Genomic DNA, 13,245 nt, shown 5'->3' on the forward strand with positions numbered 1-13,245 from the left:
TTTTAGAGCATTTCTAATAGGTACTTTTCTTGCAGAAAAGTGTGGTAGAGACACCTAGTGAACATTCACATCTGGTTTTTCTCTCCTTCTGGGCACATGAAAAGGTAAGACTCCCTTTCTCTTTGCACTGAGGCAGGACCATGTCCTGTAATGCCAAAGTGACATGTGTCACTTCTGAGCCAATGCATTCAAGTACAGCACCAGACTCTCCAGAGCCCTGGTCCCCTGCTGAACCAACCGAGGAGGTCCCACATTGCAGATGGTACATCAGAGTTGCTACATAGAGGAAAGTTGCTGAGTTACCTTGACCTGCAGTGAACTAGAATTTGATGTTAGCATTTTTGTGACATCTGTTATCATAGCATATCAAAGCATATTCTGATATTCTCACTAATACAGAAAGGTCGTGAAAATTGGTCAGACTGCCTTCCCACGTTATACTTATTTCCTTGCAAGCATTCTCATTGTCTTCATAGGTGTGTTTTATTGTCTATATTTGATAGGAAGTTTGTTTGTGATTATTCTTTTTAATTAATTCTCCCTGTGCCTCTAACCAATGTTCTTGTAGTAAATAATTATATTCACTTCACTGAGTTAATGTAACAAAAAGCATAGACTAAATAATCAAAATTTATTTCACTCTCCCCTTTTTTTCTTCTTTCCATTTATCCTTCCTTCCTCGCTACCTTTTCTTCCTACTTCTTGTTTTTCTTTCTTTTATCCATTTCTCCCCCTCTGTCCTTTTCACCTTCTACAATGTCTGCTCAGTAAATACTGACTACCTATTAATTGAATTTTTTAATCCCCAAAGTGCTAAGTACTATGTCCTTCCCCTTATCTCCTCTTCTCTTCTTGTTTTCACCTCTCCTCCCACCTTGGGACGCCTATTCTGGTTTAGAATAGCACTCGTTGTTTTTGTTGTGTTTTTTTTTTCTCCTTTGATGTGGTTCAGGGACTCAACCTGACAGTTTGAGGGAATCTTAAAAATGAGGGCTTCCATCTCCCCTTTGGGAGATAGATGGCTAGGCTGCATAGTGCAACCTAATCTCCCCAAAACCTCCTTATACTCTTTTCTATGAAAGTTATACTATTACAATAATCAGAAATAGTAAGTAGATCACAAAAGCCTTTGACAAGGAGAAGTCACAGAATTTAAAGATCTGTCACATAGATCTTTAGACTCATAATTCCAACCTAAATTTCTACTTTCTTCTCTAAAGTGATAAATGATCTAAAGAAAAATTTAAAGTACACTGAAAGTGATAAAGGATAAGTCATTCTTGAGCTAGCAAATTTTGCTGGCACTGTGTAGTAGTGTTTACACACATACAAGCAGCTGGAATTGGGCAATGATGCTCACTTATTTACTTACACAACTCTGGCCACTACTCCTGAGGTCCTCCTTTATCCCTAAATGCATCCAGTTTCTGTCCTTTAATTTGGTCCCTGGTTTTCAGCCTCGACTCAACTCAACTATTGTCCTTATCCATAGATGGTGCTTCTTGATTTTACTCTTCAAGAGGGCTCCTACAAAGTCCTCTGTCTGGCATCTCTGTGTTTAGACATTTCCTCTGGCTTTATTCATTCTAGGTCAACCCTCAGAAACCCACTTCAGTTCTAACCTTAGCAGTCCAAGATGGACTTGGGCACATATGAACAACATAGAACTAAAAACATTTTAAAAGTGAACATGAAGCGTTTAATCAAAAGGCCATGTTGTGCTACTTTCCAAGTCAGTTGTTAAACATGGACATTGTTTAAAAATAAACTGGCTGGGTGCAGTGGCTCATGCCTGTTATCCCAACACTTTGCAGACCAAGGCAGGCAGATTTCTTGAGCCCAGGAGTTCCAGACCAGCCTGGGCAACATCATGAAACCCTGTGTCTACAAAAGAAAATACAAAAACTTGACAGGCATGGTGGTGCACACTGTACTCCCAGCTACTCAGGAGGCTGAGGCAGGAGGATCACTTGAGCCTGGGAGGTTGAGGCTGCAGTGAGCTATGATTGTGCTACTGCACTCCAGCCTAGGCAACACAGCAAGGCCATGTCTCAAAATAAATAAATAAATAAATAAATAAACAAACAAACAAACAAACAAACAAACTGTTTAAACTTTTAACTAAGCTATGTTAAAATAAAGAGAATATATATATGCAAAACTAATCACTTCTTAATTATTTTACCAGGTTTTTACTATTTTTTATTCTTTTGGGGTTACTTGCATCGAATGTATCTGTATAATGGGAATATTATATAATGGTGTACTACTGTGCCATCTTCCCAACTTTGAGTTCAATGACATTGGCCACTGTGAGAGTATTTAGACTAAGGAAATCAACAAATACTACAAATCAGGGTGTTTTCCTTCACACACCCAGCTGGTCAACACTTAGCAGCAAGGGTGGCAGTTTCTCTTGGATGTGGTTAATGAAGACAAAACTGTAAGGTAGGGGAATTATTCATGGTTACTTCCCCAGAATGTACTCCCATACTGTTCCTTTCCTTAACAGACCACTAAATCACCCAGCCACATAGTCTGCATGATACCTTGCCTTCAGCTTCAAGCTTATTGTCTTAAGTAAAGTGTTATAATCCCAAACCTCACTACAGGAAGCCTGGTTTGAAGACATATTCATGATCCAAATCAGGCCAACTATGACCACTAGAGCTGATTTGAGGGAGCTGCATTTGAGCTACCAGGAAATCCAATCTGTCATTCCTGTTACATATGAATAAAGAAGCACATAGCCCTGGAAGACACTGGTAATCATCTTAGAACACAAACAAAAGACTGCCCATGCATGAATATAAGCCGAGGACATAGAACCAAGAAATAGTGAGAGAAAAACTAGGTTGGACCAAGCCTTCTCTGAATATCTAATCTAAGGCTTTCTGTCAGTTAATGCCCTTAGTTAGACTGAGGTGGACTTTTAGTTATTTGTACCAAAATGATTCCTTTCTAATACACAACATGGAGTGTGTATCTTTAGATGAGGTCATTGCAGGAAGAAAGTAAACACTCTTCACCCTTCCTATGATAACTTTATGTGAGCATATGCCCTACTCTCCCACCAGGGAGCAAGCTCTTTGTAGGCTTAAACTTCTTATTGCACATCTTTGTGTCTGTGATTACTTTAACACTGCACCCTGCAGAGCAGGTAGTAAGTGCTTAATATAGGTTTGCTTAATTGAATTTGTTGGTAAGTCAGAGAGAGATTGTGCAAGAAATGGAATGAATCAGAGTAAATTCCTCTTCTCTTCTTCGGTCAAGCAGCCAATATGAACCCATCTGTTGTCATTTCTGAATGTCCCAGAGAAAAAGGAATGAAGCAATGTAGCTCTTGAGTCCAACAGTTCAGTCTTTCGACTGAAGGAAGTTAGTTTTCTTCAGGGATGGAGTGAAATAGGCCCTGGTCTTCCACTTGGCATAAACATTAGGAAAACTCCTTTGGTCAATGTTTTCATGATGCTAAATATCTGGATAAGAATGAAAATGTGCAGTCAATATGCTTCAGAAACTCTATGCATGTGATACCACATCAGCAAAATATCAAGTTACTTAACCAGACTTCTCATTTTCTCTGCAGGCGTCTGGGTTGCTTATATCCATGGAAGTGATGACTATGAGTATAACAGTCCCAGAACAGTGTGGCACTGTGAGTCTGAATAAAGCCAGTCCCTTATTACTTGGGGAGGGAGGGAGGTATGGAACAATGGCAAGTCAACATGAATGTTTCAGTTACATTTCAAGGAAGAAAGAGAAAATACCCGTAGAAACCGGACCACTGCCTGCTTCTGCTTTCCCACGCTCCCTCTGTTTCCTTTCTTCAACAGCCCTATTGATGTCCAACATACATCTTATTTATTTACATATTTCTCTTTTTTTGAGAAAAAGTCTCACTCTGTCACCCAGGCTGGAGTGCAGTGGTGCGATCTAGGCTCACAGCAACTTCCCTCTCCTGGGTTCAAGCAATTCTCCTGTCTCAGCTACCTGAGTAACTGGGATTATAGGCATGCACCACCATGTCCAGCTTATTTTTTTTGTATTTTTAGTAAAAATGGAGTTTCACCATGTTGGTCAGGCTGGTCTCGAACTTCTGACCTCAAGTGATCCACCCACCTCTGCCTCCCAAAGTGCTGGAATTACAGGCGTGAGCCACCATGCCCATCATATTTTCACAAATTTAAGTTTTCTATTTCCCAGAATGTAAACACCAGGAAGTCAAGGATTTGTCTTTATTTTTGTTCACGGCTGTATTCCCAGTACCTAAAATAGATTTTGGCACACAGTAAATGCTCAAGAAATATTCATTAAACAAATGAATGACCTTTACGATGACCATTTGCCAATCAGTTCATAAATTAGAAATTAAAATGGCCAGGTTAAAAAAAAATTGGTTTTATTGCCCCAAGTTAAATTAAAAGACCTTGTGACAATTAGTTCTGGCTCAACTGTAGTCTAACTGTGTGACTATAATCAATTCACTTAACATTTTGCTCCTTCATTTCTCCATCTGGAAAATGGGCATAATAGTACCAGAAACATTCTTCAAAAGCTTTCAAGAATCTCAAAAGAGGCAGCAACTATAAAAGTATTAGGTTCAAGATTCACTGCAGATGCTTAGCATTGTCTCATAAAATTAAATAAGGATCTCATTGTCCTTTAACTTACTAAGCTGGCAAAATTTCATTTTTCAGCTTCTGTTCTTATACATACTAATGACTATACATTAAACAACTTTCTGTATTTTCATTTCATCCCAAGTATTGTTTATATCAATTTTAATTTACCAATCATTTTCAAACAAAACTGTAATTTCTGACATTTTAAATTTGCCTTCAAAGTCACAAACTTTTAAAGATAAAAATAGATATACTCAAAAAATCCAACCTAACTCATATTTATTGAGACACGTGAAATGGCATTTTTCCAGGGTAATCATTTTTTCCCCCTCCCAGTATGTCAATAACAAACCGGGTTTTTTGTGGTAGAAATTCCATTTATTCTCTTCTCATTTTCTCTTTTGAGCTGAATTCTATTGTAGAGTCTTCCCTTTCAATCTTTAAAAAGTGACCCTGTACCTTTAATAGCGGAGACCTGGTGAGAGGTTTCTTTCCAAACTTGTTCCCTGGCTTCCAACTGACGAAACCAGCTGTAATTTGAGAGCAGAGAGATCCTCAGGATATCTTTAGCCAAAGGAAAAGCTCCGCATTCCCACCCAGTCCAGAAATTGAAATACTATCAGGGGGCAAGAGCCTTTCTCTCCAGCTACACACTCCATCTCCCGGGAGCAAGGGGAAACTCCGAGAGGAGCGCTACAGAGCCAGCATCTTGCCAGCGCCCCGGAGGAGGGGTTCCCCGCTACGCCTGTGCGGGAGGAGTTCCAGTCACCGAGCGAGGGGCGCAAGGGTGGGTGCATCCTGCGCTGTGGCGGCCGCGCTTCCCAGACGCTGGTGTGCAGAGCCACATGAAGCCTGCTGGGGACTGGGGGCCAGGGAGCAGCAAGCCGGCTGGGACTGAGGCGGACGCTGTCTCAGGGAGACGCTGACTCGCAAAGACACTCCCTTCCTTGTGCCTGGGTGAAAAGTCTCCTCCTGGGGTCTCTGGCCATCCTGAATATCCAGAATGGTGTTTCTGAAGTTCCTCTGCATGAGTTTCTTCTGCCATCTGTGTCAAGGCTATTTCGATGGCCCCCTCTACCCAGAGATGTCCAATGGGACTTTGCACCACTACTTCGTGCCCGATGGGGACTATGAGGAGAACGATGACCCCGAGAAGTGCCAGCTGCTCTTCAGGGTGAGTGACCACAGGCGCTGCTCCCAGGGGGAGGGGAGCCAGGCCGGCAACCTGCTGAGCCTCACCCTGCGGGAGGAGTTCACCGTGCTGGGCCGCCAGGTGGAGGATGCTGGGCGCGTGCTGGAGGGCATCAGCAAAAGCATCTCCTACGACCTAGACGGGGAAGAGAGCTATGGGAAGTACCTGCGGCGGGAGTCCCACCAGATCGGGGATGCCTACTCCAACTCGGACAAATCCCTCACTGAGCTGGAGAGCAAGTTCAAGCAGGGCCAGGAACAGGACAGCCGGCAGGAGAGCAGGCTCAACGAGGACTTTCTGGGAATGCTGGTCCACACCAGGTCCCTGCTGAAGGAGACACTGGACATCTCTGTGGGGCTCAGGGACAAATACGAGCTGCTGGCTCTCACCATTAGGAGCCATGGGACCCGACTGGGCCGGCTGAAAAATGATTATCTTAAAGTATAGGTGGAAGGGTACAAATGCTGGAGAGAGGGAATCAAATCAGCCCCGCTTTGGAGGGTGGGGGACAGAAGATGGGGCTACATTTCCCCCATACTTACTATTTTTTTATATCTAGATTTGCACTTTGAGAACAAATCTGAGGTCATCTTTAAAAAGAGAAAAATTGGAGACGAGTGATTTTGTTTTAGTTTTGTTTTTGTACATTATTTATGTGATTGTTACGGAATTGTCACCTGGAAAGAACAATTTTAAGCAATGTCATTTCTAGATGGCTTTCTAATTCTGCAGAGATACCTGTTTCAGCCACATCTAAAAGAGCACAGTTGTATGTGGTGGGGAATTAAACTTCCCCATCCTGCAGATTATGTGGAAATACCCAAACATAATAGTGCGTAGCTCCTTTTAGCCTCTAGCCTTCACTCCTGGGCTCCAAAAGCTATCTGAGTTGATTGTTTTTCAAATGAAGTTCAAGGTGCTGCTTTGCATGCCTGCCAACCCGTGGAAGCTGTTTGTTACTTCTTTTCTCTCTTATTTATTAACCATGGTTTGAGAATTGTTTTTGTTTTTTTGTAACAGTATTGCCACAAAACTATAGGCAAATCGCGTTTGCAGGGAGATTTCTGGTGCCTCTGTGGGTGTGTGTAAGTTAAAGTGGTCACATTTAAGAAGGCCAAGCTTTGTAGTGGTTGCACAGTCACACTGATATGCTGATGTGCTCTTTCTCATTGTATGTCTACGCTTTGTCATCAACGCTATAGTAAATTACAAAGAAGTAGTCAGATTGTTTGAACATACCCCAAATGCCTATGATTTAGGTTACCAATGTATTCTTTCTCATTTGGGGTTTTGCTTCTGTTTGTTTATTGGAAACTTGTACTTCAAGTAGGGGGAATTCTAATTCTAATAACTCCTTAGCTAAGTTTTATTATTCAGGCAATAAACATGTTTTCATATAATACTGGCTTACTTTGTAATTTACATCTGTAACTTCCATATTTCAAAAAGGGGCCAATGCAAAAGGAGAGAGATTTAAGCCAGTAAACTGGATTTAAGCCAGTTTACTTAGAGTATATTTATATGATAAATATGAATAAATAAATAGGAAGGGGAATAGCTACATATTTGGCAATTCTCTCCATAGTCACCCTAACATCCTCACAAGAAAACAAAAGTCTAGCCATTGCCAGAATTTTAAATTTGACCCCTATAGGTCTGCTTAAAGACTCAAATTTTCTGCAGTTTTTCTCATAAACTCAATTGGAAAAGTTTCTGACAAGGCTCATACCCTATACCCTTATGCAGAGCAAGCATTCTATCCTAAGTTATAAACTACAATGATGTTTAATTTTGAAGCCAGGTCTACATTATTTAATTAATGGCTTTAAAAGGTGGAGATGCACTTTATTTAGTATCTTTCCCTAGCCAATTCTTACTCTCACCTTAAATATGCTTTCTTGTTGCATATATGCACAGATGCACACACACACACACACGAAAATAAATAATGTTCATATTCTTCTATTCAACAGACACTTATTTTCTCCTCTCCCTTGAATAAGAAAACAAGTTTTCCATTCCTATGAACTGTCTAATATCTTTCTATTACAGTAGGGGAAACTGAGGCTGGGAAAGGCTAAGTGACTTATCTTACGTCAGTTATAACAGCCCCTAGTCTCTTAAATTTAAGTACAGGGCTTGCCTGAACTAATGTTTTTAAGGATACTGAGAAATGAGAGAGAGTGGTCGAATGCCTGAAATTTTGCTTAACTTATTGTACTTAAAATAACTTATAACTTCTTTTTGTTACTCAGGGCCCCATTTTTGTTGCTTTTTAGACCTGTGTGTAGAAAGAAGATTAATGATCACTTAAAATAGTTTCCTTCTTTATTCTAAAAAAATGAGGAAAAAATAACAGTGGCAAATAAAATCATATTTGGTACTAAAATGTTTGTAGTTTGAAGTCACAATCATTAATGCCTCAAAACATTTATATCACTCACTTCACAGTAATTATTTGGTAATTCAGACTTACCAAATGTCATCTCGTTGATTTTCCTAGCTGTAATGGGAGGATATTGGACATGTGACAGTGATGGAAAACTGTTTTCCCTGTGCATGCTAATTTCAATCTATTGGTAATGCTTCCATACAATGTTATGTTAAGAAGGATTCAAAAGACACAGAAGTGAAGAGTGTCATCCCTAAATAGAGATATCTTCCATGGGTGCAAGAAGGGGAATGGTAACACATCTGCTATAAATTTGAAAACCCTTAAATAGATTATGTATGAGGTTCTTTCCAGTGCTAACATTCTATGATTCCTACAAAACCAGAATGAAATTACCTGGCATCCAATCACTCCACTCAAGCCTAGATGTACAGCCAGTAATCCCACAGAGTCTTATGTAAATGGCCTCAGAGGGCAAATGGGAATTTCTAGGTGGGGAGAGGAAACAACTCTGAACTGCCAGCCCAGAGAATAACATCACAAGGCTGTTCCAAACCTTCTCAGGGTGAGGAGCCAGACCTACTCACATCTTTCCTCCCTACTTCCTCATGATTCTTATTAGACCTTGTTATTCATGCAGTGACAAATTCTCTTTTCAAGCAGTGGTTCTTTTTATTTCTTAGACTATGGACTATTTTGAGAATCGAAAGAAAACTACACACTCTCTTCTCTGCAAAATCTACTTGCAAACGAATCTATACAAGTTAGGATATTAATTATTTTTGTATTTGTTGACCACTTAATTTGTGCCAGGCACTGAGCTGGGTTGTTGGTCATTCTGGGATGTTACAAAGCCTTGGGGCTTCATCTGTAAAGTAAGAAATTTAAAAAGCCTCTTAGAGTTTTATTTGGAACAGGAGGCAATTATTATTATTGTTGTTGCTGTTGTTGTTGTTAAGTATAGTAACAATTAAAAAACAGCTAACTTTTCTGAAAACTCAGTATGATTGGTAAGGCCCTGTGCTAAGAACTTTGCCTAGGTCATTTCTCTTAATTCTAACAACAAACTGCATGAGGAAAGCATTTTATAAAATGAAGTAGGCCGGGCGCGGTGGCTCAAGCCTGTAATCCCAGCACTTTGGGAGGCCGAGATGGGGGATCACGAGGTCAGGAGATCGAGACCATCCGGCTAACACGGTAAAACCCTGTATCTACTAAGAAAAAAATACAAAAAACTAGCCGGGCGAAGTGGTGGGCGCCTGTAGTCCCAGCTACTCAGGAGGCTGAGGCAGGAGAATGGCGTAAACCCAGGAGGCGGAGGTTGCAGTGAGCTGAGATCCGGCCACTGCACTCCAGCCTGGGCGACAGAGCGAGACTCCCGTCTCAAAAAATAAATACATACATACATACATACATACATACATATATACATAAAATGAAGTAATACATGTCAAGCACTTAGAATCGTACCTGAGACATAGTGAATCCTCAATAAATTTTACTTGTGGTTATTACTGTTTTTATTATTATCATTACTTTTACAGCTGAGACCTAGAAAGCCTAGGTACTATTTTCAAGACTAAACCTGTGTAATATCTTATATACCTTACTATGATCTCGGTCTTAACTGATGATTCTCTAATGAGATATACAAGCAAATAAAAGAAGAATGTGGAGGATAGGGGATTAAAGGGGCCTCCAGTTACCACTTTAAATGTCCTCTGCAGTTCAGATTCTTGATAATGTCTGGAAGTCAGAAGCTGTTTGGCTTCCCTGTTTATAGAATTACTCATTAATACTTTCTCTGGGAGATGCATTGTACAGTACCACTAATTCTTCTCTCAGTCGAACCACATGAAAACATCTATATAACTATTTTGAAGTGTTCTACAGGTATCTATCTGGAGGCTGTTGATGAAAGACACCAGGCTACGTTAGCCTCTGCTACCACCAAAGCCAGGCTCATAGAAGCGGTCAGAAGCTGTAAGAAGCCAGCAGGTGTGTTATGCACAGGAGTACCAAGAAGCTGTCCAAAGTTCACACACTTTCATTGCCTTTTAAACTCTCATTTACAACTCTGCTAAGGAAATGGGCTCAAAACTTCCCGGGAGGAGCCTTGAAACTTAGATTATAAACTATTTTAGTAAGTTATAAAAATGTCCATGAAATCCACTAATGATATGAAATCATACTAAGGGGCAGTGTGGTCAAATTTCTGATGCATTTTTCAGAGGAGGATTATTAAATTATTTTTTATAGGGAATGTAATACTAAATTTCATGTAAAATTGGGATGTAACATTTTATATGGAATAATAATATTGGATAGAAAATAGAAATGCTAAATATGGTTTATGAATATTTTAATATAAAAGAGAAAACAATTGGAGACATAAGAAGATTTGGTTTCAAATAGAATACAAAAAAATACTGCAACAATAACTAACTAGTATAGAAAATGGGATTCTTTCAATCATACTAGTGATTGTGGAATTAAAATGGTCCTTAGAAATACTATTTCTAAAGTCAGGATCTCGATGGATATGTCATTCATTAAATATTTTAATATGCCACTATATGAGGTACCCAGGATAATAATAGTTTGTAAATATATGAGGAAACTGACACCTAAACAAAGAATTCAAGTACAGCAATGTGGGAGATTGGAGTATGTACAAGGTTCTATGGGAGCTCAGCAAGAATTTAAATTAGAATTGTCTGGAAAATGTAGAGTAGCGTATCTTAGTCTAATCTGTGCTGCCATAACAGAATGTCTGAGACTGGGTAATTTATAATGAACAGAAATGTATTAGCTAACAATTCTGAAGACTGGGAAGTCCAAATCAAGGTATCAGCATCTCGTGAGAGCCTTCTTGTTATGTCATAACATGGTGGAAAGAAAGAAGGCTAGAGAGAACAAGAGGGGGCCAAACTCATTCTTTTACACTGGCACCAACCACACCCATGAGCATGGAGCCCTCATGGCCTAATAACCTCATTAAGGTCCCACTTCTTAATACTGCTACAATGGCAATTAAATTTCAACATGAGTTTTGGAAGTCCCAAATATTCAAACCTTAGTGCAGTGCAAATAAAACAAAGATTTGGCATAAACATACATTCAAGACATGCAGGATTTTTATTCTTGCTGCTAGTGTTATTGTTGTTTAGCCTTTTTAATAACAATTTCTGATCACAAAAGTCATTATCAGCCAGGTGTGATGGCTCAAGTCTGTAATCCCAGCACTTTGGGAGGCCGAAGCGGGTGGATCACAAGGTCAGGAGTTCAAGACCAGCCCGGCCATCATGGCAAAACCTCGAACCTACTAAAAATACAAAAATTATCCAGGCACAGTGTCAGGTGCCTGTAATTCCAGCTACTTGAGAGGCTGAGGCAGGAGAATCACTTGAATCCAGGAGACAGAGTTTGCAGTAAGTAGAGATCATGCCACTGCACTGTAACCTGGGCAACAGAGCAAAACTCTGTCTCAAAAAAAAAAAAAAAAAGTGATTATCTGCTGAATGTTAATAATATAGAAAACACAGTAGCACAAGAAAAACAAAATTGTTCATATTCTGAAACTCCTTCTGCCATATACTCACTATTTGCATTTTGGTATACTTCTTTCCATACTTTTCATGCATATCTATGTATATATTTTCTCTTTAGAAAAAGTATTATAATAAATATATTGTTTTGTGCCAATGTTTATTTCAGGTGTTAAGAATATTTAATTGCCTCAATGTTTTTTAAATGCTTAGATCTATCCCCAATGTTTCAGGATGCAGAGGTTCTAGGTTCTAGATCTTCCATCACAATGTATTAGCTGTGTAACTTTGAATGAGTCCCTGAAATGTTCTGAAATTCAGTCATTTTGTTTACAAAATGAAGATAATTACACCCAGTGTTTATTAAACAGGCACTGCTCAAAGTGTTTTCCACATATTATTTTATATAATCTGGTTAGAATTATATTCTAGGTTGATGTTACATTTCATAAATCTTTCAGATAAAGAAACTAAGACACAAAGAGCTTAAGTGTTTAAAAGTTACCTCCTGCAGGCAGTTAAAGAGCTATGTTTCCTGAACTAGCTAGACAGGAATGGAGTCAATATTCAAACACAGTCTGACTACCCTGCTTTCCCGATAGTCCCTGAATGATGTTTTCCCTTTCTGAAGGCAGTAGACTGGACACATAATTTGCAAACTGTCTTCGTATTCTAGGATCTATGATAAATGGCGTCTGAAATGAATATTTCCCTTATATGATCTTCTTAATTGGAAAAATTCAAAACCACATTTTCTTGAAGAAACTTTTTCTTTCTCTGTTTGAATTTATGTTGGGTAAAATATAAATTCCTGATACCTGCATGTGTCACTCCGTGATCCTTTGCCTAAGAGCAACTGGCTTCTTTTACATTTTCCAGGCCCTTTCACATGCATTATCACATTGACTATAACAATTTTTTATAGATGCTGAACTGGCATAGACAGTTTATGGCATTCACTATTTGGCAGGCTGCAGTCCAGTGTTCACAGCTAGCAAGTTCTTCTGTCATTCTGTTATGCTTTATATCTGTATCCAGATATAAAACAATTTCTTAGGCCGGGCATGGTGACTCATGCCTGTAATCCCAGCACTTTGGGAGGCTGAGGTGGGCAGATCACTTGAGGTCAGGAGTTCGAGGCCATGCCTGGCCAACATGGCAAAACCCCATCTCTACAAAAAATACAAAAATTAGCTGGGTGTGGTGGTACAAGCCTATAATCCCAGTTACTTGGGAAAGGCTGAGGCATGAGAATCGCTTTAATTCAGGAGGCAGAGATTGCATGAGCCGAGATTGTGCCACTGCACTCCAGCCTGCGCAACAGAGTGAGACTCTGTCTTAAAAAAAAAAAAAAAAAGGTTTCTTGTACATACAGGTCTCTGAAACTAAAATGTACACACTATTGGGAAGTGCTATGTACTATTTTTTAGATAAGAAGGTTTAAAAAGACCCCTCTGAGTAAGTAGGAGATATCTGAATTAAACCTTA

At 39.5% G+C, this 13,245-nt stretch overlaps 1 protein-coding gene across 1 annotated transcript; it reads left to right on the forward strand.

Annotated features, from left to right (window-relative positions):
- The first annotated feature begins 5,115 nt into the window (after nt 1-5,115).
- FIBIN (fin bud initiation factor homolog) lies at nt 5,116-7,217 on the forward strand. Its single transcript, XM_010374523.2, has one exon. It carries the CDS (start codon nt 5,629-5,631, stop codon nt 6,262-6,264), a length of 636 nt encoding a protein of 211 aa, XP_010372825.1. The 5' UTR covers nt 5,116-5,628; the 3' UTR covers nt 6,265-7,217.
- The last annotated feature ends 6,028 nt before the right edge of the window (nt 7,218-13,245 follow it).

The sequence above is a fragment of the Rhinopithecus roxellana genome, chromosome 15 (assembly GCF_007565055.1).
Source record: "Rhinopithecus roxellana isolate Shanxi Qingling chromosome 15, ASM756505v1, whole genome shotgun sequence".
In the NCBI taxonomy this organism is placed as follows: domain Eukaryota; kingdom Metazoa; phylum Chordata; class Mammalia; order Primates; family Cercopithecidae; genus Rhinopithecus; species Rhinopithecus roxellana.

What these genes read in the sequence shown, in the direction of transcription:
- FIBIN (XM_010374523.2), top strand. Translation starts at nt 5,629, where the DNA reads ATGGTGTTTCTGAAGTTCCTCTGCATGAGTTTCTTCTGCCATCTGTGT.